General features: G+C 43.4%; 4 protein-coding genes and 1 long non-coding RNA gene across 7 annotated transcripts in view; 2 read left to right on the top strand and 3 right to left on the bottom strand.

The window, feature by feature from the left end:
• The first annotated feature begins 457 nt into the window (after window positions 1-457).
• tmem38a (transmembrane protein 38A) lies at window positions 458-4,649 on the top strand. The gene is made up of 6 exons (XM_037250197.1): window positions 458-877; window positions 2,840-2,996; window positions 3,104-3,288; window positions 3,364-3,451; window positions 3,864-3,981; window positions 4,061-4,649. The coding sequence occupies exons 1-6, from the start codon at window positions 754-756 to the stop codon at window positions 4,262-4,264; spliced, it is 876 nt and encodes a 291-aa protein (XP_037106092.1). The 5' UTR covers window positions 458-753; the 3' UTR covers window positions 4,265-4,649.
• Window positions 4,650-5,071: 422 nt separating this feature from the next.
• On the top strand, window positions 5,072-10,654 carry LOC119121294 (cartilage oligomeric matrix protein). Its single transcript, XM_037248713.1, has 19 exons — window positions 5,072-5,267; window positions 5,666-5,739; window positions 5,991-6,042; window positions 6,148-6,296; window positions 6,394-6,531; window positions 6,798-6,875; window positions 7,003-7,155; window positions 7,268-7,372; window positions 8,021-8,128; window positions 8,221-8,380; window positions 8,451-8,569; window positions 8,668-8,720; window positions 8,785-8,978; window positions 9,043-9,221; window positions 9,306-9,354; window positions 9,503-9,699; window positions 9,777-9,949; window positions 10,019-10,158; window positions 10,353-10,654. The coding sequence occupies exons 1-19, from the start codon at window positions 5,207-5,209 to the stop codon at window positions 10,409-10,411; spliced, it is 2,241 nt and encodes a 746-aa protein (XP_037104608.1). The 5' UTR covers window positions 5,072-5,206; the 3' UTR covers window positions 10,412-10,654.
• Window positions 10,655-13,076: 2,422 nt separating this feature from the next.
• LOC119121298 overlaps window positions 13,077-24,929 on the bottom strand; it is a 14,048-nt gene continuing 2,195 nt past the window's right edge. Inside the window, exon 3 of the long non-coding RNA XR_005097651.1 lies at window positions 13,077-13,273. This is a non-coding gene — a long non-coding RNA (uncharacterized LOC119121298). The remainder of the gene's footprint in view (window positions 13,274-24,929) is intronic.
• On the bottom strand, window positions 13,573-20,898 carry crtc1b (CREB regulated transcription coactivator 1b). Of its 3 annotated transcripts, XM_037248716.1 has the most exons (14): window positions 20,766-20,898; window positions 19,518-19,634; window positions 19,009-19,134; window positions 18,408-18,469; window positions 18,140-18,234; window positions 17,588-17,658; window positions 17,465-17,508; window positions 17,149-17,372; window positions 16,930-17,081; window positions 16,631-16,855; window positions 16,322-16,408; window positions 15,618-15,704; window positions 15,370-15,544; window positions 13,573-14,969 (listed from the first exon to the last, which is right to left on the bottom strand). In XM_037248716.1, exons 1-14 carry the CDS (start codon window positions 20,889-20,891, stop codon window positions 14,764-14,766), a joined length of 1,797 nt encoding a protein of 598 aa, XP_037104611.1. In that variant the 5' UTR covers window positions 20,892-20,898; the 3' UTR covers window positions 13,573-14,763. The 3 variants fall into 3 exon arrangements, with proteins under 3 accessions (XP_037104611.1, XP_037104612.1, XP_037104613.1); XM_037248717.1 differs by lacking the exon at window positions 16,322-16,408; XM_037248718.1 differs by lacking the exon at window positions 19,518-19,634.
• klhl26 (kelch-like family member 26) lies at window positions 21,072-24,847 on the bottom strand. Its single transcript, XM_037248714.1, has 3 exons — window positions 24,617-24,847; window positions 23,593-23,775; window positions 21,072-23,469 (listed from the first exon to the last, which is right to left on the bottom strand). The coding sequence occupies exons 1-3, from the start codon at window positions 24,664-24,666 to the stop codon at window positions 21,873-21,875; spliced, it is 1,830 nt and encodes a 609-aa protein (XP_037104609.1). The 5' UTR covers window positions 24,667-24,847; the 3' UTR covers window positions 21,072-21,872.

Genomic DNA, 24,929 nt, shown 5'->3' with positions numbered 1-24,929 from the left:
GTGAGCGTTTCTTCTATTTATAAGGATCTTGTGAATTAAGATTCATCTTACATTTTTATGTTCGAAATAAGAATAACTTTTTTTATCTTTATGTTTTTTTGGGGGGGGGGGGGGGGTTAATAACGTCGGCATTAAGTATACTATTTAGGGAGAATAAATTTTTTTACTTAGGTGTGTGCATCTGAAATCATTTTTTTTTAACGTTTTCTGAAGTAATGACTGTAGACAATTTTGTGACACGGAACCGTCACGGAACTTTGTCGTAAACCGATACCTTGTTTGTCGATTCCAGCAGGTACGTTACACTTGTTGTTAATTTGGTATTGTAGTGCCACCTAGTGTCCAAAAGTGTCCATTGTTGTTTTGCGATGATACTACATTACAGAGATCTGTTATGGGATTAAGGTCGGTCGCACCGTGTATTTAATTCGGTATGAGAATAAAAACTCGTGTGTTTCTCCACCAGCCCAACCAATAGCAGCCTTTGGAGCTGAACACATCGGGAGCCGTTTTCCTAAAAATCGGAGCGCTCATGCCATGACGATGAGGATGAAGATGGTGCTTGTGGTGATGAAGATAACGAGACGTAGATGAGTGGTATTAATAGGAAGGCTTGTGTGTCTCAGCCTTTCACTGTCGAGGCCGGGGGGGCTTGGTGGAGAGTCCGCGGACCAGGTTGTGGGGAGGGGGATCTTCCGACCCTGACTGAGCACTTGGACATTAACAAGAGCGAGGAATCACCTTGATAACAACATGGATGTGCTGGCTGCCCTCAATTTGGGAGATTTAGTTCAAGCTTTCTCCAAAATGGGAATGTTTCCAGTATTTGATGTGGCTTATTACATCGTGTCCATCCTCTACCTCAAGTATGAGCCAGGTGAGAATGAGAAAAACATTCATATTTTTATACAAACATTTATTTTGTTATCTATTAAATAGACATTAAAATCCAAGTAAGGAGTGTTTATTTTAAAAGTGAATGCATTTCTTGTGACAACCACGCTGGGTTCCAATATCCTTAAAAGGACTTTCTGATGATTTTATATGGCAAGCGCCCCTTTTCCATATAGAGCTTGACCTGTTACATAAAGTGTGCAGCTGTAAAAAGTCAGCTTGCTTCAATCTGAAGAAAAGCTTGACCCCATTCACAGAGGAAATCAATGAAGTGAATCAAAGCACTTAGGCCATTGACATTGTCCAAGTTTTAAGTCCTTTGAGCGGCAGAGCCTTAGGCGGATGAAATGTGAGAGAAGCATGCCAGAAACTTAGGCAAAAAATAGAAGAGCCTGAAATAGACGTCAGTGGGTCTGCAAAGCCTCCCCCATGCTCTTGTAGGCTTCAGGACATTCTGTGTGCTATGTGGAGCGAATATGGAACAACTGACTACATTTCTTTTAATGTGACCACTTTAGATGCATACTTTGTTGGTTATCATCACGTATTGCATATCCCAAACAGTTCATCTTAGCAGTTTGATCAGCCAGGATGAATTGCACGATTAAAGTGTCACGATGGAATTTGTGCTATAATCCAATCATCTCTTTTTCCTAGTGTTGTGGGTTAGCTGAGATGTGCCACAAACAGGCTCAGCTAGGTGTTGATGCCTTGCTCAAGGACACCTCGAAAGTGGTCAGGAATTGGCTGCCCTCTTGTGGCCATTCTGGGGGGTATCAAAAGTATTAGTGGTATCGGTACTTGTTATCGGTATCAATGCTACTCATACTGGTATCGAACATGCCTAATAATTTAACATTGAACACATTTTTTTTAAAGAAGAGATGATTTGAGTTCTGAACAGAAAGAACTCTGAAAGAAAGTGCAATTTTATGATCGTGAGGCTACAATATTAATATTGACGGCTCAAAATGGGTCAAGTGTATGCCTAAGTAATTTTATGTATCTAGTGAGACTGAGGCTTGGAATCTGTAAATTCATGTGTGTGTTTAAAAGTTTGACAGTCAAATCACTCCTGCTGCATTTATTTGCATGACTTTTTACATAAGTGCAGATTCTTTGCACTGCAAACTGTCAACATGGATGTCAGGGTAGGTGAGAGAAGTTTTGAAGATAGGACTTGGAAAGCAGGGGAGAAGGAAGTGGAGAAAAATCTATTTTTAGGATGGCATTTCTCAGCATCAGATTGCTTTCACGACACCCTCTCTCGCACACCTGTTGTTGGTGTGGCCAGTACTCACCGCTTAATCAACTCTGTGTGTAATCCATCCCTACAGTTGTTAACTACATGTAAGTTATTTTACAACCATAAAATGTATTAAATGATCCTGATGTTCTCCAAGAAAAATGACTGACTTAATAGTAACAATTTAATGACTTCAAATATTTATTGCACCAGTTGAGATGGTAAATAGACATCTAGCAAATGAGTTATGATGTTTCCTATCAGGGGCGTACACTTAATGGCGGTCTGGGCATGGACAGAGATAAGCACGCGGCTTGCACTGATAAACACTTTTGAAAGTCACTGGATCATGTTGAAGGTAACGGTTAGCAACTAACAGAAAAAACAGCCATCATAAATGAGCAATTAATAAGAATTTTTTTTGGGGCCATATTCTTTTTCTTTTTTCCATTTTTTTATTTTCATTATTTTGTATGTAAAGCATGTGATCTTTAAATTCAATCTATTTTTTTTAAAAAGGGGTGAAAAAAATCTTTTGAGGGGAAATGGAGTGTGCCATTAGAAAAGTTGTAAACATTTTAATAGCTCTCAAGGGGCTAGCTAGCCACATTAGCAACTAAAGTTGACATCGCAGCATATTTCAAAAAGCATGTGTTATTTGATGCTCGGATTATTCACGCCACTTTCTACGTTGTGCAGGCTCGGTGGAGGTTTCTCGCAGGAGTCCCGTGGCCTCGTGGCTCTGTGCCATGCTCTACTGCTTTGGGAGCTACATTCTGGCTGACATCATGCTGGGAAGTAGCCCCCTTGACTATTTTCAACACAACAGCCACATCCTCCTCGCCTCTGCTATCTGGTTAAGAATAAAGAATTTCACTTTTTGAGCACGTTATCTTGTTCAAGGGTCAGGGGTCAAATCTTTCAGTCTGCTGAAGTAAAACCATTTTTCATTTCTAAATGCAGGTACCTCATCTTCTACTGCCCACTCAACCTCTTCTACAAATGCGTGGCTTTCATGCCTGTCAAGTTAGTGTTGGTGGCCCTGAAGGAAGTAGTCCGCGCTCGCAAGATTGCCGCCGGCGTCCACCACGCCCACCACGCCTACCACCACGGCTACTTCGTCATGGTCATCGTGGGTTATGTCAAAGGTGACTTCACGCCAGAGCACATCCGTAATTAGATGTCCTTCCTTCCTTCATTGTGGCCATTATTTGTACTCACAGGCTCTGGAGTGGCTCTCATTTCGAACTTTGAGCAGCTGCTGCGTGGCGTGTGGAGGCCTGAGACCAACGAGATCCTCAAGATGTCATTGTAAGTTTCTTCTTTCATGAGCCCCTCCATTGGTGGATGCTGTTGGAATAGAACTATGTTACTATTGGCTATATTTAGTGCTGTCACTAACTGGAGCTGTTTAGGAACTACTATTGGTCAAATGACCAATGTCTGTTCAATAAGAAATCTCAAATGATGCTATTAGTCTGAATTAGCATTTTTGGATGAAAGTAAATCATGTAATATGTAATAATAATAGATGGAATCACCTGATACTGACAAAATGCGCTACCTAGTGGTTGTGAGAAGTAACACGTCATTTTTTCATCATGTAAGGTGCCCAACTGATCAAACTGGGTTGACCTCAAATTTCAGAGCCAAAATTATTCAATATTATGCAAGTAGTATGTAGATCATCATCTTATTTTTTTGGTTTGTTTTGCATCTGCAGCCCCACCAAAGCCAGCCTGTATGGAGCCATCCTCTTCACCATGCAGGAGGCTCACTGGCTGCCCATGTCCAGGAGCATGCTCATCATTACCTTCACCCTCTTCATGGCCACCAGCAAGGTCTGTAAAGAAAAGAAAAATCAAAGCAGCTTCTCACTGGTCCTTCAAATGCTAGAAACCAGTTGTGTGTCTCTTCCAGGTGTGGCTGACCGCCTGCCATTCTCACGGCTCCCCCTTCGCCCTGATCGAGTCCTGGATTTGCCATCTGCTCTTCCGCTCGCCTTTGGGCGGCTCTGAGGAAGACCACCATCACCCTCCAGCCGCCGCGGCCCCTTCGTCGCTCAAAAGCAAAGAGGAACTGAGTGAAGGCGCTCGAAAGAGGAAAGCCAAAAAAGCCGAGTAGACTGTCTGACATGGGCTTCACTCCCACGGCGCCTCTTTGCTAACAAGAAGAAAAGCTTTCACCATCGAGACGCTTTCCGTCGGAGCCAAACGCTGCTCCGAGTGATACATTTACATCTCACAAGGACTGTAAATACAATCATTAAGCATTTTAAAGCTATTTTTCACCTTCCCGTCCGAGCTTGTCTGTGCGGTGGTCCACATCGTGCTCATTGTTGGAATGTCAATGGTTCTCTTTTGGTCCATTTCGCTTGATTCAGAACTGAAAGAAAAGTCCATTTTAATCATCAGACAAATGTGAAGAAAGTATCATGAGATAAGAAAAAACTTTTTACCTTGACGCTTATGACTCATGGAAGAATTTGAATAAAATGAAGAAAAATGTTGCTCTTGTCTTTTCTTTATAAAGTGGATGACAGCTAGTGTTGATGAACTAAAAAGACATTTGTTATATTATATATTTATATTATACAATATTAATATATTATTCATTCTAATTTTTGACTCATTTAATTAAAAATATATATTTTTTTTTACATTAGTCAGTTTATGATTTATGACCCTGATGAGAATCAAGTTGATCAAGAGCAAAAGAATGTCAGGGCCATCTGCTCAGTCCATTAGACAAATGCAAACAACACACTCACAAACACACACACACATTTATTTACCAAAGTTAATAAACTATAAAAAATCCGTCAGAACAGCGCCAGCTTTTCATTTCTGGGAATTCCTGCAGAGGGGGCTGAGTACTGCAATTGGGAATGACGCTCAAGTCTGGGAAGTGGGGGTTGTTTTTTGTTGTTAATGTTTTTTTTTGTTTTTTTTTATGATGGATGGGTAGAAGGTATAAAAGCCAAAGCAGAGGGAGGACAGAGCGAGTCTCCCTATGAAGGTTAGCAGAAGGCTTGAAGAAGGCCAGACATAAACGGACAGCGGCAGCATGTTTTGTTTTCTCTTGCTGACCTGTGTGCTCTGCATAGGACAAACTGCAGGACAGAGAGGTAAGAGAATACTTTGATTTGCAAAGGATGAATTATTCCGATTATGGCTGTATGATCACATCGGGCAAAGCAATGCGGACACAAGCCAGGGATGTCCATCTGCTGTCGTGCATGTTTTAAGATCCTGACCTCCTCCAATGCACCTGATTCAAATGATCAAGTTCTGAATGATCATCCTGATCATTTGAATCAGGTTATAACCTTCCAAAAAATCTGTATCTGCTGAATCAATCATGCAGCTGCCATCGCGGCGTTTCTGTCTGCTCTTTAAAATGTAGTCAATGCGTAGGTGGAGGATTCAAGTCAAACCTGCGCTGCCTCTGGAATGTCAACACACGCACGATTTCCCAAAAAAAGCAATGCAACAGAATTATTAACTGTTGTTCTTTCAATTTTAGATGGTGAAATCATAAATCAGATTAAAAAGTCAAACCTTGCCCTGTCGGAGATAAACGATCTTCTGAAACAAATGGTGATTCACTCTCACATCTGGTTTGCATTAATACTGTGATTTTTATAGACTACTTTTTGCAGAAATTGAACATTTGCACTGACACATACATTAGGAATATTTTCTTTTGTACTAAATAAAAACTATATCTTGTATCTAAAGACTTTTGTGGTTGGTTGGAAAACTTTAAACTTGATTGGACTGATAAAAAAAGTAGCACACACCGAATCCAGGGATAATAATAATGAAAAGCAACTATTTTTACATTACAGATTAAAGAAATGGTTTTCCTCAAGAATTCAGTGATGGAGTGTGAAGCCTGTGGTGAGTGAGTCATCATTATCACCACTGATTGGAGATTGCCAAAATATATTATAACCAATTATTGAGATCAAGTCAAAATAATTTACATGACCTTTGACACCCCAGGGATGGGAAGGGGTCGGCCTCGTCCTTCCTGTGTGCCCAATCCTTGCTACACTGGTGTAAGGTGTATGGAGACGCCTTACGGGCCAAGGTGTGGCCCCTGTCCAGAAGGCATGGAGGGCAATGGCACCTACTGTGTTGACGTGGATGAGGTATGCAGAGAAACGACAATCTAGCTAGGTTAAATGTCACGTATATTGGGTTGAGGATTTTAAATCTGTCCAAGTATGATATGAGTGTCCTTTGCAGTGCTCTGTGATCCCATGCCACATGGGTGTGCGCTGCATCAACACTTCCCCGGGGTTCCGCTGTGGTTTGTGTCCCTCGGGATACGCTGGACCTCAAGTACACGGTATCGGTATCGCTTACGCCACCGCCAACAAGCAGGTAAACGATATTACAACAGCGGGTATTCATCACTTTGATTTGTTGGAAATTATACAGGTACAATATTGAAATGGATGTTTTTGATATTTTTTATTTATTTATTTATTTATTATATCATTTCTTTATTTTGATACATCTATATTTATTCATGAGAATTAAATATGAGAAGAATATAAGAATCGTTGTTTATGGTGTTTTTGAGAAAATAATAAATTCAATTCATCTTGTGAAATGCAACGTTATTGATTGTGTTTGTCTTACAAAAGGTATGCAAGGACATTGATGAATGTGCCATCCACACAAATGGCGGCTGTGTTGACAATTCCTTCTGTATGAATACGCCAGTAAGTATTGATTCCATGCAACCTTGGTGCAAATACAAAATATTCTTCCTGAACTTGTGCTCGAGTCGAGTGAATAGTTTTTTTTTTTGGAATTGACACCAATGACTGATTTGATTTGATCTGTCAGGGCTCCTTCAGATGCGGCCCCTGTAAGAGGGGCTACGTAGGTGACCAGCGGCAGGGTTGCCGACCCGAGAGGGCGTGTGGGAACGGCCAGCCCAACCCTTGTCACGCCAGCGCCGAGTGCATCCTCCCTCGAGATGGCAAGATTGAATGTCAAGTAAGCAAATGACACTTTCCTCATGGCACTTATGTATTTTGTATATTTTGGAGATGGAAGATTGAGTTGAAACACAAGTCATAATAGTGTGAGCCATAAAATGTGCTTACAGTGTGGAGTTGGATGGGCGGGCAATGGTTTCCTGTGTGGACCTGACATCGACATTGATGGTTTCCCAGATGAGAGGTTGGACTGCGCTGAGAGGAACTGTGCCAAGGTGAGTCACAGGCACTATGGAGGGAGAGCAGCGGGGGTTAGAGTCCCAATTTCTTCATACATAGATGTGTTGATGTGAAATCAATGTGTTGAGTCGTGTGAAATTGTGAAAATTCACATATACCGTAATTTTCGGACTATAAGTCGCACCGGAGTATAAGTCGCACCAGCCATAAAATGCCCAAAAAAGTGAAAAAAAACATATATATGTATATAAGTCGCTCCTGAGTATAAGTCGCCCCCCCACCCAAACTATGAAAAAAAACGCGACTTATAGTCCGAAAATTACGGTAATTGATACCAACAAATTGCATTGAAAAAAAATATATATATATATATAAAATGTGTTTATTATGGAAAACAGTCACCCACACCCTCAATCAAACAAAGAATACACATTTAAAATGATTGAATATTGAAAAAAAAACCCTGCAAGTGCCAAACTTAAAAGCAGGTACCGTAATTTTCGGACTATAAGTCGCGTTTTTTTTTCATAGTTTGGGTGGGGGGGCGACTTATACTCAGGAGCGACTTATATACATATATATGGGTTTTTTTCACTTTTTTGGGCATTTTATGGCTGGTGCGACTTATACTCCGGTGCGACTTATAGTCCGAAAATTACGGTAATCTTTTTTGTTCTTTGCAGGACAATTGTCTCACCGTGCCCAATTCTGGTCAAGAGGATGCTGATGGTGATGGAATCGGAGATGCTTGTGATGACGATGCAGACGGAGATGGGATCCCCAACACACAGGTCAGTCAGTGCCTGTCAAATAAACCTTTTCTTTCCAAATAATACAGCATTGTTATTTCTACTATTCACGTAAAGAGCGTACTTGCCTACAGGACAACTGCGTGCTGGTGCCCAACGTGGACCAAAGGAACATCGACGAAGATGACTTTGGTGACGCTTGCGACAACTGCCGTGCCGTCAAGAACAATGACCAAAAGGACACCGACGTGGACAAATTTGGTGACGAATGTGATGACGATATCGACGGGGACGGTTAGTATACCTCATGCCGGCCAACGTATTTGTCACATCTTTGAAGAAAATGGGATTTGATTGATCTCAGGAATCCCCAATTATCTGGACAACTGCAAAAGAGTTCCGAATGCTAATCAGATAGATCGTGATGGAGACAAAGTTGGAGATGCTTGTGATAGCTGTCCCTACGATCACAACCCGGACCAGGTCAGATAACCCAGTTAACATCTTTGACGTCTATAATCGTCAATGGCACTGAATGAGTGTCTATCCAAAAGAGTATTTCTAAAACTTTCTGCTTCCAGTCGGACGCGGACAACGACCTGATTGGAGACCCTTGCGACACCAACAAAGACAGGTACACAAATGGCGCTTGAAGTGACCAACATCCTACACATGCCAATCAAAGATTATCTCCAAAGTGACGGCGACGGTCACCAAGACTCTCGAGACAACTGCCCGGCCGTCATTAACAGCTCCCAGCTGGATACCGACAAAGACGGTAAAGGAGACGAGTGTGACGATGACGACGACGACGATGGTATTCCGGACCTGCTGCCGCCGGGTCCCGATAATTGCCGTTTGATCCCGAACCCCCTACAGGAGGACTCTGATGGTAGGGATTGCTGCAGGTGGGGAAAAAAAATCAGACAATCACATCTGGTCATGAATCCTTCCAGGCAATGGCGTAGGTAATGTGTGTGAACGGGATTTCGACAACGACACCATCATCGACACCATCGACGTTTGTCCTGAAAACGCCGAGGTCACGCTCACCGATTTCCGGGAGTATCAGACGGTGGTTTTAGATCCAGAGGGGGATGCTCAGATTGACCCCAACTGGGTGGTGCTGGATCAGGTCAATTTGATTTCATACGCTTAACTATTTTAGACGATGAAGTCCAAGAATGCACTCAAGTATTTTTCTTGAATTCTTGTGCAGGGGAGAGAAATTGTCCAGACAATGAATAGTGATCCGGGCTTGGCGGTTGGTAAGATTCTTCTTCTTGTGGACTTTTGAAAGTGGGAGGGGCTTAGAGCTGATGCATTTACAAATGACATTTTTGGGCTCCATGGGATCCAAGGGGAATTCATATTTCTTTTATTTCTAACATTAAAGCTGCATTTCTCCCTTCCCAGGTTACACTGCTTTTAGCGGTGTCGATTTCGAAGGGACATTTCACGTCAACACTCGGACGGACGACGACTATGCCGGATTTATTTTCGGGTACCAGGACAGCTCCAGTTTCTACGTGGTCATGTGGAAGCAGGTGGAGCAGATCTACTGGCAGGCCAACCCATTCAGAGCTGTGGCGGAACCAGGAATCCAACTGAAGGTTGTGGAAGGCCAAATGGTTCTCAGGCGAGATGTTGCCCCAGATTGACACTCAGTTTAATTTGTGGATTTGGAAAGGCCGTAAAGTCCAACACGGGGCCCGGTGAGAACTTGAGGAACGCCCTTTGGCACACCGGTGACACCAGCGACCAGGTGAAACTACTTTGGAAAGATGCTCGCAATGTCGGCTGGAAGGACAAGACGTCGTATCGTTGGTTCCTCCAGCACCGACCCGCTGATGGATACATCAGGTGGAGGACTGGCAACAAGCCAAATTTTGCTTTGTTCTACTTTAAAGATCTGCTCTTTTTGGGGTACAGGGTTCGATTTTATGAGGGTCCTCAGTTGGTGGCAGACACAGGTGTCATCATAGACGCCACCATGCGGGGAGGTCGACTCGGAGTCTTCTGCTTCTCCCAGGAGAACATCATCTGGGCCAACCTGCGTTACCGATGCAATGGTGAGGAACGTTTTGACTCCTTCCTATATTATCCAAGATCATTTGCTCGATTTTTTTCCAAAGGTGTTTGATGGAGACTCTCAGATTCTTCCAGACATAACCGGGGCAATCTTACTCTCTTGTTCCTTGTTGTGTCTGGTCCTTTTGGCAAAAATAAATAAATTAGTCAGCTAATTGCGTATTTCTGTCTGCAGACACTATCCCGGAAGACTTTGACACCTATCGTGCACGGCATGTTCAGCTGGTGGCCTGAAAGAAATGATCAACAAAGCCTTCGGGGAAAAACTCCAATCACATTCAAATCTCAGACTGATGTCAACTTATCAGAAGAGGACATTTCTGACAGTGTATGCAAGAAGAAAACCTGAACTTTAAGTAGCAAAACTTTTCATATAGCTCAAGAGGTTTTAGTGTTAACCAACCATTTCCCAAGCATGCACATATTCAAAATAATCTTTCAAATTTGCATTTGGAAATACAGATTACAAAAAAAAAACAATCTTCAGGTGGATTGAAACATCATGCAAGTCCACGGCAACACGCTGCCATGTTGACTTTTGCAGTGGCGACATTTTTTGCAAAATCAAGACTATGTGCAGAAAAAATGTGTCATCCACATTCAATTTAATTGACTTTTTTTTTTCTTTCAGCTTATAAACAAACGGTCACATTAGGAGAATCACATGGCAACAAATAAATACCTACAGATTCTTTACTACGACTTACGGGACAACAGTGATAAAATGCTATTCTCACTAGAAGCTTAAAGAGGAACTTAAATAGCATTTTCTGAAGCCTTTTACACTTTTTCAACAAACTGCAGTTCTTTGGAAAACCGCGTTGAATTAAAGGGACCGTTTAGTCAGACCAAAAAGAAACATACAAGACTGAAGATTACACCTTCAAAATACAGAATGTCGCTCTTTTGCTTTTTGAGACAGTTCACCTCAATGAAGCCAAAAAAATGAGTGCATGTTGTGCTAAGTAGTCCTGCGAGGTAAGACAGGTGTCAAACCAAAGCATGCAAATAAGCCCAAAAATAATAATAATAAAAAAAGCCATCTTTTGAGGTGATCTGTCCAGCCTGCAGCCTGAAGAATTGCGTTTCACCACAACCACCAAATATTGCAAAATTCACACAAGACCTGACTGATGGGTTCCCCTCGACGACAAAAAAAAAAAAAAAAGTCATCTTTTGTAAAACTGAAATAAACTATGAAGCCATTCTCCTTCCTTTAAAGTTGTATTAGCTGCCAACTTGTGTCTGTTCCATATTATTCATTCATCATCATGCTGAAGAGCACCTTCAACATCTGACACAATAAAACCCTTTTTTTTTTTTGTAACAAATACACCAGAACCTCGCCGGTTCCTTGCAGAAAGCATCTCGTGCTGTAGTGACATCATCGACATAGATTTGCAGCACTGTATTTTGGCAGTTTGCCTCGGGCGCTCCAGATGGATTTTGTCGTTACTTCAAACAGATAATCACAACATAAATCTCCAGGTGATTACGTTCGAGGGGGTTTTGAAACGACCTACAAGAATTACATTCGGAGCGACGTTCTTTTGCAACACACAGCGCAATCTGCACCAAATTAAGCCCTTTCTATATTTGCATCCCCTTCACGGAATTTAAAAAAAACCAACAACAACAAGACAAGCTGAAATATAGTTTACAAATAAAAAATAGAGAATTCCTCTTTTTCTTTGACATGAAAATATCTCCGGACTATACATCTGGTGTGAAACAGTCAGCATTCAAATCAGGCAAATATAAATCCCTGTTTTTAAAAAAAGCCAGGAAATCACAAATAAAGTGCCAAGCAACTAGAGGACTAGACATTGCACAAAAACAGGGAAGGAATGAACAAAACACCCAAAAACTTGACATGATAGGCAACGATACAGAAACAAGAGAAACAAATACAAACAATCATATCATGATGTCACTTGCGCATAGATAAGAGCCAAGAGTGAGAGCATACATGGGATCCAAATCGACTTGGTGTGTCATGCGGCCTACTGGAACGCAGAAGCTTCAGGTAGCACAAAACAAAACAGTGCACATGCCAAACCGCCGTGGTCGTGAGACAGAGCCCTGCAACCCCCCTGCCCCCGTTTCCTTGACTGCAGCGCAAAGATTCGGGCACATTTTTTCCCATGAGAAAACGCACTCGGATGCGGTGAGATGCTACAGCGGGAAGAGAACGAGTGTAACAGGAGGATGAATATGGACCCCCCCCTCCCTCCCTTCCCGTGTCACTAGGATACTGCCAGTACATTCTTTTGTGAGTCATGAAGTAGCATAATACAGACTTGGAGGTCAATAAACTGGGGGACAGAAGTAAGAAGCCCTACATGCATCCATTGGAGACTTGGTGACAGCGTTATGTTACACCGACTTCATTCCGAGGGTTGAACTGTCCGATTCTTCATGCATTGTTTCAGCTATATGTACAAGGTACGATAAAGATTAGTCAGCATTACAGACAGGAATGACAGACGGCTGCTGCCGTTGCACACTGATTGGATGAATGAAAACGGCAAAGTCATCAAAAAGGAAAAATCCAACTTGGGTTTTCTTTACATGTCTGGACTTGAGTAAGTTGGATTGTTTTGTTTTTTTCTGAATTATTTGATTTGAGACGAGCCTGAATAAATGGTGTTGTTTCCCTAATGTAATAACTGCAAGCTTAAAATAAATGAATTAAAAAAATGAAAAATAAATAAAAGCTGGTAATGGGTCACTAATTGCACCGCACCATGCTGAAACAATTACAGCTCTTGGTCATCATGAATCATTAGAAATAAAATAATTAGAAAGCTAAAAACACCATCTCAAATTGTGACGCTTTTTTCAAAAGTAGCTCGCCGACAAAGAGTGACTACTCTTCAACTGATGCATGTGGGGGAACCCCCAAGATGGATTTTTCCTTGAAACGTCTCGCTTGCATAGGAACCGGACATCTGTTAAAGTACAGTTAGACCCATGCTTGACAGTAAAAAGACAGCAATGAGCCCCCCCCCCCCCATTGGACAAGCGTTGAGTAAAGAGCACAAAATGAGCAGCATGTCTGTACACAAATGCTAGGATATACCAAACATGATCACACTCAGGGAAACTCTGACAAAAGGTCACCAGGGGTCGTTCTCTGCTCAATCAAATCAAGTCTCTTTGTAAACATGAATTGGAAAATCTGTAAACACTTTGTTTCCACCACCTTTCCCTGATTGTTTTAGTCACCATGATTGGTGAAAATGGCATATGTTAGATGTTTCTCAGAAAGACCATTTTTAGTTTTCCTATGTAAAGACACAGGTACTGTAGTATAAATATTTTCTAGGTGGGCATTTTGCAGCCTGCCTCGTGAACGGGATTTTTGTAAGAGCTTCCCTTTAAGGAGCAAAAAGCCTCCCCATATTTGCGCTCCTCCACATATATCCACTACTTTTTTTTTTTTACCCCCTTTCACCCACTTAATAAAACATCAATAATTTGGCTATAAAGTGTACCGCTACAAAATACAGTACATTGATTTGTCAGACTGGACACAACATAAGCACAAATAGCACAAACGTCTCTCTCAAATACGAGAAAATGTTACAAGAAGTTACGAAAATATGTTCGACACTTAACAGTAAGAATACTGATGTAAGGCAAAATCAGGTGATTTTTCACAGTGACGACTTCAAAAAAGATTTGGAATTTGACAGACAGCTTCCTTCCCAGTCTGTTGGATTTTCTCGGTCAGATCATTAATTAGGCTTTCCCATTAAGTCGTTTTACCTGATCATCTAAAAACAACCCTGCTTTTGGAGCGTGTGTGTTTTCCGGCACAAAGTTACGATGAGTTGACCGTCACTTCTGGGCTAACAGTAACAAATATGGCACATCCAACACTAAAGAGCAACTATGGGGAGGTTTTGCACTCCTTCAAAAAACAAGTCGCTTCAACACGGATACAATATGTTCAAAATTCAGAAATAAATTACATCAGTGCAGATTTACACTGCCTACCGAGAACATTTTGGCATCAGATGTATGAACGGAAAAAAAAGAAGAAAATTCAAACCGCATCAAAACACACAGTGCATGATTTAAAAAAACAACAACAACATTTGGTTGTCAAAAATAAAGCTTTGAGTGTGATAGCTGTTGAATACCCGATAAATTGAACGCAGGCAGGAAAACCAACAGCATTTCTTTTTTTTTTCATGATTGATATGATACGTATGCTTTAGTCCAATGTCTCTGCAGCTAACCCTGCGACCACCAAATATAAATAAAAAATAAGATTAAAGTGAATATGAATAGGAAATAAATGTGCATTTTTGGAAAATATGTGGCATTTCATGGTACACTGTAAACACAGCCGTGCTAGCGACCAATCTCTTTTTAAAAAGGACAACGAGGCCATACCCCGGAAGCCACAGGACGTCCTTTTCCCTGCAGTCATTGTGTCAAAGGGCTTTTACCGAGTCGAGCGCGAGTCGTGGCCATGCAACAAGGGACGGGGGGGGATCCACCCCAGCCAGCCCTTTGTCTCTCCTCCTCCTCCTCCTCCGTTCGAGTGTTTATCTTCTAATTGCGCAGCGCCACAGTCACAGCCTGTCCATCCTGAACGTGTCCTCCGTGGCCGGGTCGGCCAGCACCATGTCGGGGTCGTTGAGCATGTGAAGCCCATCCAGGGTGAGGGGGTCAATCTTGAGCTCGTCCAGAGGGAACTGAGAGTCTGCATCGAAACTGACGTCGCCCGCCAGCGAATTGGTGAGCTCTTTGGAGAGGCTCGGCGGGGATTCACCTGTGACTGGAATGTGCCGCGTCGATGAAAAGAAAAACACCCTGTGACCAAATGCTACGCTAATTCATACACTTTCAATTAAATTAGAAAAGGTACTAAGGCCAAAAAATGGTGAGTGTACTTTGTGCCCGATGTGGAACAGAGAGCGCCATCCAGAGGGGCCAAAATCTACAACAACCGCTTCACGAAGCAAATTTGAAGCTTCGTTTTCTAATCGCTACTAAACCGGTCAAGTTACATTTGAAAATCAGTCCTCTTATTGGGCGGCGTTTTTTGCAGATTCTCTACTTGAACGTACGTGCAGGATATCAGAATAGCTGTTCTTTACAGATATGTGACATTGCCAAAGCACACCAGAGGTTCTTAAAAGTCATACAACAGTGGCACGGTGAGAGACGCAACTTACCTGTAAGGATTATGTTGGGAATGTTGCCATGGCTACTGTAGCCGAGTTGCTGAGATTCTTGTAGGCTGGCGCCGCTAAGACCCATCATGGCGGCTTGAGTATAGTTGAGGGTGGAGCATTGCGTGTACAGGCCAGTCGAGCTGATGGGGTTCTCAATCATGTTGAACTGCTCCAACTTTCAAATAAAGAGCGAGTCAATCCAGATGTTCAACCTCCTGCTTGTGTCAACTACCTACGGAGATAGTCACCTGGTGGGACAGAGCGTTGGTCTGCCTTGATGCCACTTGCTGATCATAGAAGGAGTCGCCAAATATGCTGCCCACCGCGGGAATATGCTGGAATAAGAAGACAAGAGCCACGCATTTCAGGTTGGATGTGAAGCGCAGCATTGATACAAGAAGAGTCAAATGAGTTATGAGCAGACATCCCCAAGCAACAGAAAAAGCAAGCAGACAGTGGTGTCATAACTAGAAGCACTGAGCGGTGACAGAAGCGGGTGATGCTCATGAGGAGGCCCGTCAGTGTTCTGATTTTTCCAAAACACGATACATGAGGTCAAAGTTGAATCGGCTGCCATAATGGTGGAGTTCCTACATGTTGCAGCTGTATATTTAGTTTTGCTAGTTGTGCCAAAGTTGCTTTCCTTTCTATCAGGGATGAAGTGTAAAAACACATGCAACATCCCGGATACCTCTGCCAAATGTTTTGATGACTGTCTCCCAGAGATTGTGATGTTTATGTGAATAGCAGATGTAATGGACAACCGGGCTAGCTGCTAAAAGCTCCGTCAACAAACCGGCTGTAACGTCATGCACGGCAAAGAGTGAAATGAGTTATGTGCAGTGCGCTGCGGCTGATGCGGGATGAAAAGCAGCTTGTCAACGTTTTAGCTTGCCCCCCTGGAACAAAGCCCTTCCCCAAAAAGCAGCTAGCTTGGTGGGTGGGCTCTTACTTGTGGCGAGCCGCCAGGGGAGAAGCCTTGATTGGAGACTGGGGAGGTTGGAGACTGAGTGGCTGGTGAGCCAGTCTGATTGCGATACTGTTGGAGGGAAGAGGGTTAGCGAGCGCTACGCTCCATGCTAGTCACACGCACAAATCTCGTAGGGTGACCATGTGCGAGGTGGAGTCATAACGTCAACTGCGACACTCGCTAACAGCAAACTAGCTTTGTCGAGCTCCGATTCATCTGCAGTCTTTTGTTTTTAACTCATTTTGCGTCGTAGCGTCTGACATTCCACAGACGAGCTTTTGAGTTTCTTACCGAGCTGATGCTGGCTGAGGTCTGGCTGTCCGGGGATGGGCTGTTGGCAGTGGCGGGGCCTGCGCCGGTGGAGGCAGGAGTCGGCAGAGTGATGAGCTGGATGCCCTGCAGTGGCTGCTTCTGCAGATCGCTCAGCAACTGAGCCTGGGCCTGAGCAGTCAGATGGTTGAAAAGAGGGAACTGGGAAAGCTGTTGCTCCAGGGTTTGCTGGTCCGTTGGAAATATCTACAGGGAAAGCCACAAATGGTCAAAATGATTCACTGAAGAGTAAAACAAAAGCAAGGGAAGCAAAATATCACCTGTGTGATGTTAACGGGTGGGGAGAGGGTGGGCGACAGCTGCTGTGTGGACTTGTGAAGATGGAGGTCGGGGGTTAGTGTAAGTGGCACCACGGGAGGCTGGCGGCGCTGTTCTGCGACAGTCATAGTGGGCTGAGCGGAAGTAGGGATCCCTGGAGGTAAAAAAAATAATAATAATGAATCAAATAAAAAAAAGAAAAAAAGAAAAAGAAAAAATACCATGGCTGGCTGCGCTGATGCCTAGATGGGTGAGGTTGGTGGTCAAGCTGCCCGTGCTGTTGGACGCGCTGAGGGATGGGAAGGCAACTGTGTCTTCAGGGTCCAGTGGAGTGGACAGAGGTGGAGGGAACTGGATGTTGGTGAGATCAGGTAATGAGCCGCCTGTGTTGTGTGCAGCAGGCAGCACGGCCGGGTTCAGTTCCTGGTCTGGTGATGGGAAAATGCTAGCAAAAAAATAATAAATTCTTATCACCTTTCTGACAAAGACACCGATTCAATCTTCGAGAAGATATCGCGGCGTAGGGTGGACACTCACTTGATTCCCGGGACGTCACATGTGTTATGGTTTGGTGAATCCCCCTGAAGACAGGACAAGCTTCAATCTCCATTTGAAAGCTTTGTGTACATCAACTACGCAAAACATGCAGCCCGTCGGTACCTTCTTGTCATCCCACAGCTGTTCCTGTGCATCGTTGTCCGCGTTTGTCTCCAAGCTCTCCGTCCCGGGCACTGTTAGTCAGTTAGCAGCGGTATCAATTAGTCAAACAGCCAGACACAATCGCTCGCTATGACACATAATGACTGGGCGAGAAATGACTCATCAATATCCCGGCCAGCCAGATTACAACGCTGTGCGCGGGATTCCTAAAAATAGCAAGGTGACCGACCACCAGGCAGACTGGGTGGATGCCAACCAATTAAGGTTTCACTACATCAGGGCTTGGCACACGCAATCGGTGGAAGATCAGTGAATTATTCATCGGCCGCTCTCCATCACATTGAGTCAGCTCCATTGAGAGATTCTACTCCTCTGGCGGGCGGCGGCAGCAGCAGCAGCGAGCCGTATCTTTACAGCTAGATAAATATTTGATGAATGCTTGCGATCTGCACCCGCTTAAGTCGAACGTGCGGCTTTGTGACATTTGCTGTACAAGGATTGCGGCAAGGGATGAATAAAAGTCGTTTTTTTTTCTTTTTTGCAAGCGCATACCTCGTTTAGGTTGAAGCTCCTGTGATCCGCCAGCAAACACCTCTTGGGGTTTGGGATTCATGGTACTCTGGTGTAAGGCGGAATCGGAATTTGTCCTGCAATGAGAAATGAGGCTTTTGTACATTTGAAAGTTCCTACCTATGAAAACAATTGTTCTGTTACAAATACACCGTATATTGCTCAGCTTGTGTTCACGTCATTGAATTTTCACAATATTGGCTGTGCCGGGTTTCAATCTGGGGAAAATGGCAAAGGGGAGATTGCTTACCTTCTCCAGCTTGTGTCTGGTGGCGGCGAGAGGTAAACTGAGCTGTAGGGGCAGCTGTCGATGTGAATTGAGTTAGGGCTAATAAAGAAGGAGGAATGAAAAATTGGCCGCAGCTTCATTTCATGCCTCTTGGCTCATTAGGCCGCAGAGAGCCAATGGAGAAGAAAATTCCAGTGTTTGTTAGCTTCAAGAACAAATAAAAAGGTTTGTGTTAGTGCCTCATTATTGTAAAATTTGATGAGTAATAGAGGTGGAGTGCAACAGGGGAAGAAATTTCATTGGTACGTTTTCTGTGCAGAAAATAAAAATACAACAATAAATAATGTCTTAGTTAGCGCTCTTTGATATGAACATTTTGGATATCGAAATGGGTACATTTATATTAATTTTCCTAAAAAAAACAAAATTAATGGCAGTTATTTATTGGCCATTTTTTTTTATAAAATACATAATCCATCCATAAAATACAGCTTTTTTTATTATTATTATTTTATATTTTGACTATAAACTCAACTGATTTATATGAAAAATAATTGATGCTAATTCAGAAAATTGGATGTGTTCAAGCTAAGGAAATAATACTTCACTTGAAAAAGGATATTTGACGTCCATGTTTGTCAACCGAAAGAGGTCTGCGGTGGGGAGAGGTGATGCGATTTCGTTCACGGTAAACACGATCCACCAATCCGTGATGCCTGGTTGTGCGACTGGTATCCAGCACAGAATTCTAGAGTGAACACTCACAGGTCACTGAGGGCAACGATGAAACTATCTCACACAACAACAACAACATGCTAAAATGTACCAGAAAGGTCTCAGGACTGATGGTGCAAATGTGTTCATTTCAAAATGAGTCAAGCCATGGGGGCCCATACTGAAGCTTGAGCTGGCAAATGTATTTTAGAATGGAAAGCCATGACAAGCAATGATATACTACAAATTTCAAAAAACAAACTCCACGACAGTGAAGAACTGATGTAAACTTCCGTTTTGTTGTGAACCACAAGATCCCCCAAAAATCCAATCTAAGAGTGGGCTGCTTTTTGTTAAAACGTACACCATCCATTATTTTTCCTGAAGGTTTCTCTGGACAAAAACAAACCAGCTCACCTGAAAAGGCAGGTCAATGTTGCCATTTCCAATCTGATTGACATTGGGCAGTGAGCCTCCATAGTACTGTCCACGATTCTGCCCTAGTTGCAAATACTGGGTCTTCTGTAACTGCAACTGTGCAAAGTAAAAGTGCATGACAGCATGAGTGCATGGTGGATCTGACTGTACAAAAAAGTAATGCAAAAAAATAACATCAAGCAGCCTAATGACATCAAGCAGATGAGGATGTTATATGTCAATCGTTTCACACAAAATCTTCCATAATAAACAAATATATTAATGCCTGACAGCTGTCAATGTGGCCTGCATTAATTTGCAATGCACCTGACACATTTCCTTATCAGAGTAAATTCATTTGGGTTCATATAAATGCAAGGATGGGTTGCTTTCCAGCCAGTCAACATGGAATCATATGATCAAATGCAATGAAATGACATCCTGTACAATGGAAATGCAAAATATTTTTCATTTTACCAATAGCAACTAACATCACAATTAATGTTTACACTAATGTACAGCCAAAACAATACATTTAACAATGTACTGAATTGAAATATATATAATAAATGCATATAAATGTATAGATTTAGCATTTCAAATGACAAGAAAACAAATTCTAAACCCAGTGATTTATTGGTGCATTATTTTATTCGACATTACAACGACTGTCAAATACATTTAATGATACCTCAACTAAAAATGAATGTCGAATAAAATATGCAATTATTTACAGGGTGTTTATAATGAGTGCTACGCTAGCGAGCTAATGTAGCTGGTAGAGGACGAGATCAAAACAAACCACAGCTGGAGAAAGCGACTAACATTAACGCGAACATTAGCACGGCTTGCCAACATAAACCCTTCAGGCTTCTCCATCAATACCGACACTTTATCGTCAAATAATTGCCCGCCTTGTAAAGTCGTGATTTACAAGCCAAACGATTCATTTGCTAATTAACTGTCAGTGGTGCATGTTCACATCAAGCAGCTAGAGGACAGGTGCACATTCATTCTAAGCCCCTATGCAATAACGAGGCTAATTTGCAGAAAAAGGTGTCGCGTTATTATTGTTAGCGATTTCCTTGCACGTTTTTGTTGAGGAAAAAAAAAAAAAAACATCCATTAGCGGGTCTTGTTGCTGCAATAGACGCGTTTACTTCGCCTTTTAGCGCATAAACGTTCACATTTAATTTCACAGCATTCGCGAGCTGCCAAATGCGGAAAACAGCTTCTGGCACGTCTTACCCGTGCAGCTCTGGTGACATTCAAGTCTTTCATAACCTCTTCAAATGCCGCAGTTTCTTCCGCCTGTTTCTGGTTATGCAAAGCGATTTTTTCGCTAAATTTGCGGGGATTGTTAGAGGACGCCATCTTTCCCTCTTCTCTGAATGGAACGTTACGTTACGCACCACGTTGGGGCCTTCTGGTGACGTCATCACGCACAGTCAACGCCGCCAAGCGCGGAAGGCGGGGTCGGACGACGATGCAGCCGCGCCCACCTTTTGCTCCCCCCCCCCGCATGTTGATCAAGTAAATCTTTACGAGACAATGTTATGTTTTAAAACAAGATGCAGCTTTATTTTATTAAATGATTACATTCCCATGTGACGAGAGTCCCCTTTATATTGCACTTGAAATTTTAATGTGCTTTTGCTGACAGGGCAAAGTACATCCTTAGCCGCTTGTGCATGGTCATTACATCCTACAATGTAATTGAGTAGTGTTTCCTTCTGTTTTGAAAAATGCAGTCAAAATTCCAATTTGAGACACTAAGAGACCATTTGAATGCAGGTAAGGATAAATAAACATGACAGACCCTGATGTTTCGTGCACAAGACAAAAGCGCTTAAGCGCTGACATTCACAGAGACTCTGCGTCAGGTTGTTGACACAAAAAGGTTCACACACAGGAATTATACAATGATAGTAAGTAGGATCAATACAAGCTGACCTTAGCATCGTGAGAAATAAATAGAAAAAAGTTAAGGACTTGGTGCTTCTCAGAAATACAGTACATCACTGAACTACAGTTGAATCAAGACAATACCGGTCCCCATTACTGTACTGATTAAAACGAGTGATATCAAAATCTGAGTTGTATGATTTCATCTTTGCATGATAAACACAGATGAAATAACCGAGTCATCGCGTAATGATGTAGCCATTTATAATAATGACTGTGTTTATCTGCAAAATCAAATGTGAAATGATCAAAATATGAAATCTAACAAAATCAAGTAATCACGTGAGGCGATATCATGTACAAACTCTACATCAGAACGTATTGTGCTATGAAGCTCCTCCCGCTTCCCGTCCTTCTCTTGAATCATCTGAGCCTGAATAATGCACATTTTCACAGCCAAGAGGTCAAATATTCAACGCGTGTCTGTGGAAGTATAATGGGTGCACAAGCGATCCCAGCAAAGGATTCGGGGAAGTGCAAATCTCTCTCCCACTCGTCGCTCTCTGTGTTGTACACCTGGACGATGCTGGTGACGTTGTTCAGGTGCCAGTTGTAGCCTCCGACAATGTAGATCTTTCCGTCCAGTAAGCAGCAACCCGACTCGGACTGCCCTGCTCTCATGGGGCTGACGGTGGTCCACTGGTCACTCTGTGGATCGTAATACTCCACAGCCAGCACGTCGAAACAGCGGTCCACGTGGTCCATGCGTCCACCCAAAGCGTAGACCCGACTTCTACTGCATATCATGGCATGTAGCACTCTCGGTTCGTTCATGGGCGCTCGAAAGTCCCACTGGTCGGCCGCCGGATCGTAACAGTGAAGCGTTTTCTTGTCCTCCAAAGAGACGCCGTAACCGCCGGAGATGTACAGCTTTTCTCCGCACGGAGTCCCGGCATGACCCCAAATCCTGCGTTTTAACGGCTCCACATAGCTCCACTCATTTTTCTTTGGGCAGTAGCACTCCACAGATGCCAGACTGCCGGATCGATTGCGCCCCCCGGTGGCGTAAAGTTTCCCGTTCATGACGTTGAGGTGAAACTGGATGCGGGCTTCCTGCATCGGTTGGATGCGTAGCCACTGGTTCAAGTGCGGATCGAAGCGCACGCAGCTGTCGACGGCGCCCTCGCCGCTGCGATATTGTAAATGCTGCCCGCCCACGACGTACACAAAGTTATCGAGGACGGCGACACAGGCGTGGCTGCACCCCGTGTCCATCTCGGTCAACTCCTTAAACTGGCGGGAGGCCACGTCGGGGAGGTAGTACACCTTGGTGCTTACGGTGCGGTCGTTGTCGGTGTACGGGGTCCCGCCGAAGGTGATAAAAGATACCACGTCGGAACGAATGAGCGTGCGCGGCGACCGCATCTCGTGTTGTCGGAAGGGAAGGATTTGGTAATTGAAAGCTTCCAGGAGGTACTGGCGGCACTGCACGTCCTCCACCATGATGTCTACCCTCTGAATGGTGTCCACCAGCTCCGACGAACGCATGAGAGGGAAGCGCACGTGGCAGAGGACGCTGCTGGCTTGAGCGCGGCGAGAATCGTCGTGGCGCAGCCATCGAATGGCCGCGTGGAAGAGTTCGATCTCGCTACAATTCTTCAGCTTGGTGCTTTGCAGGAAGAAGACCAGGCGCTCCTTGGGAATGTGCAAAAAGTCCTCCTCCTCGGCGATTTGAAGGAAGTGGCGAAAGGTGAAGGCATCCACCGACGCCTTGAGGGAAGACAAGCTGAAGGTGGTTGCCATTTGGTCAATGTGTAGGCATGTCTTAACGCTCATGGCTGACTGGAGGAACTCTTCGCAGAGTTCCACGACGGGGACCATCTGGAGGAAGACAGCTGCTCCAAGGACATCCTGAATGCAGTCCAGATCTAAAGTGACTTCCGAGCTGTAAGCAAAGTCTATAATATGCTTGAGGCCCCGGGCAGACAAGCCTTTCAGCTCAATGGTATTTTGATTTGACTCCTTCATGCCTCCAGTGAACATAGCTCTGCAACATAAACACAAGTGCAAAGGGTAGACATTTTCCAGTGGATTACATTTCTCTCTCTTTTACTTTGAGTGTCAGCGAGGTGCTTTAGAATTGAAAAATGGAAATGTGATCCACACTGACCTGAAGTAATCGCTACAAGCAGCCAGCACAGCTTTGTGGACGTGGAAGCGCTCCTCGTTGATGGCCAGCACCACGTCAAGAAGTTGACCTTGAGCCCTCAAAATGGACAAGCCCTGGAGGAGGGTGGCACTGTGGCTGGGAGCAGAAAAGGTGCAGCGGAGGGCGCTATTCTTGCTAGCCATACTGAAAGACAAAAAGGCCTTGTCAATGGGAGTGAAAGAAGGGATCTTCTCCGATTTGAACTTTCAGATTCACAAATGAATTTTGCATTTTAGGTCAGCCAGACCTAAGAATTTAAAGTCTTCTGGATGAATCCATAACACTGTGAAACGAATTTTATTTGCAATAGTTATCATTTTGTCAGAACAAAACATCAGTCAGTGCAAAAGTGGAAGTGACAAACGTGTATTAATGTCTGATATAAAGAAATATTGCTCAATAAATGACACAAAAGCGTTTGTCACCTTCCTAAAATAAAGTTATTTCGCACATGACGTCACTCAGTGCAAAAGTGTGAGTTACAAACGTGTCTGATAAAAAAAAACATATTGCTCAATAAATGACACAAAACAAACACTTGTCATCTTCCTAAAACCAATAAAGTGAAACTTGGGCCTTTATTTTAGAGGTTGACGTTTTGTAACAGCTGTACGTATTTTCATTGCCCACTATTTGCTTTCACCTTAAATAAATAATGTGGGCAACATAAAAAATTCATAGTGCTGTAGAAATGCCCCAAATATTTGACCTTAAGTAAGCTCGTAACAGGAGAATCTACTACGTCCATGTTTTTGCGAGGTATGACTACGATTCCACCAAATATTCGAACGTGACTGTTTGGAGATTCTGAAGAATCGATATGTCTTGCTCTTCCTAGCCTAGCCCCATCCGGAGGCCTCGATTGATCCTCGGACTTTCCTGTTATTTTAGTCCCGGCTCGAACGCGTGCTAGTCGAAACAATGTCGATAAAACATCCATGACAACTCGAGGACTAGCTCCAGTCTTCCACAGCGAGCGACTCACCTGTTCTGCAAATGTGTCGATGCGATAGCCCCACCATCCGACTTGGCCATCTTCTAGCACACGGGGAAATTCATGGAGCATTTTTGCAAGAGATCATCAGAGAATGAATAAGACACGCTGTGTTGGCATGGTTGTTTCAATTAATGCATTGAGTCGTCAGGGGACTGCTTGAATCGGAGAAGAACGCCATCGACTGTTGACGCCTGTTGTGACCCGGTGACGTCACGACAAATGTATCCGCCCTCCTGTTGTAGTGACACGTTCTGGTCGCTAGGCGGCGTAACATGCACAAGGCCATGAGAACTAGGCTTCA

Source organism: Syngnathus acus, chromosome 4 (genome assembly GCF_901709675.1).
Source record: "Syngnathus acus chromosome 4, fSynAcu1.2, whole genome shotgun sequence".
In the NCBI taxonomy this organism is placed as follows: domain Eukaryota; kingdom Metazoa; phylum Chordata; class Actinopteri; order Syngnathiformes; family Syngnathidae; genus Syngnathus; species Syngnathus acus.
This window is presented reverse-complemented; position numbering and strand designations above follow the sequence as displayed.

Excerpts from the sequence above, each read along its gene's own strand:
- tmem38a (XM_037250197.1), top strand. The coding sequence starts at position 754 with ATGGATGTGCTGGCTGCCCTCAATTTGGGAGATTTAGTTCAAGCTTTC. Across the intron at positions 3,452-3,863 it reads GAGATCCTCAAGATGTCATT|CCCCACCAAAGCCAGCCTGT; the intron begins GTAAGTTTCTTC and ends TTGCATCTGCAG. Across the intron at positions 3,982-4,060 it reads TCTTCATGGCCACCAGCAAG|GTGTGGCTGACCGCCTGCCA; the intron begins GTCTGTAAAGAA and ends TGTCTCTTCCAG.
- LOC119121294 (XM_037248713.1), top strand. The coding sequence starts at position 5,207 with ATGTTTTGTTTTCTCTTGCTGACCTGTGTGCTCTGCATAGGACAAACT. Across the intron at positions 8,129-8,220 it reads ATGGGATCCCCAACACACAG|GACAACTGCGTGCTGGTGCC; the intron begins GTCAGTCAGTGC and ends ACTTGCCTACAG. Across the intron at positions 10,159-10,352 it reads CCTGCGTTACCGATGCAATG|ACACTATCCCGGAAGACTTT; the intron begins GTGAGGAACGTT and ends TTCTGTCTGCAG.
- crtc1b (XM_037248716.1), bottom strand. The coding sequence starts at position 20,891 with ATGGCGTCCTCTAACAATCCCCGCAAATTTAGCGAAAAAATCGCTTTG. Across the intron at positions 17,373-17,464 it reads TGTGACGTCCCGGGAATCAA|CATTTTCCCATCACCAGACC; the intron begins GTGAGTGTCCAC and ends TTTTTTTGCTAG. Across the intron at positions 17,082-17,148 it reads CATCAGCGCAGCCAGCCATG|GGATCCCTACTTCCGCTCAG; the intron begins GTATTTTTTCTT and ends TTTTACCTCCAG.
- klhl26 (XM_037248714.1), bottom strand. The coding sequence starts at position 24,666 with ATGGCCAAGTCGGATGGTGGGGCTATCGCATCGACACATTTGCAGAAC. Across the intron at positions 23,776-24,616 it reads TCGACACATTTGCAGAACAG|TATGGCTAGCAAGAATAGCG; the intron begins GTGAGTCGCTCG and ends TTTGTCTTTCAG. Across the intron at positions 23,470-23,592 it reads GCTTGTAGCGATTACTTCAG|AGCTATGTTCACTGGAGGCA; the intron begins GTCAGTGTGGAT and ends TTTATGTTGCAG.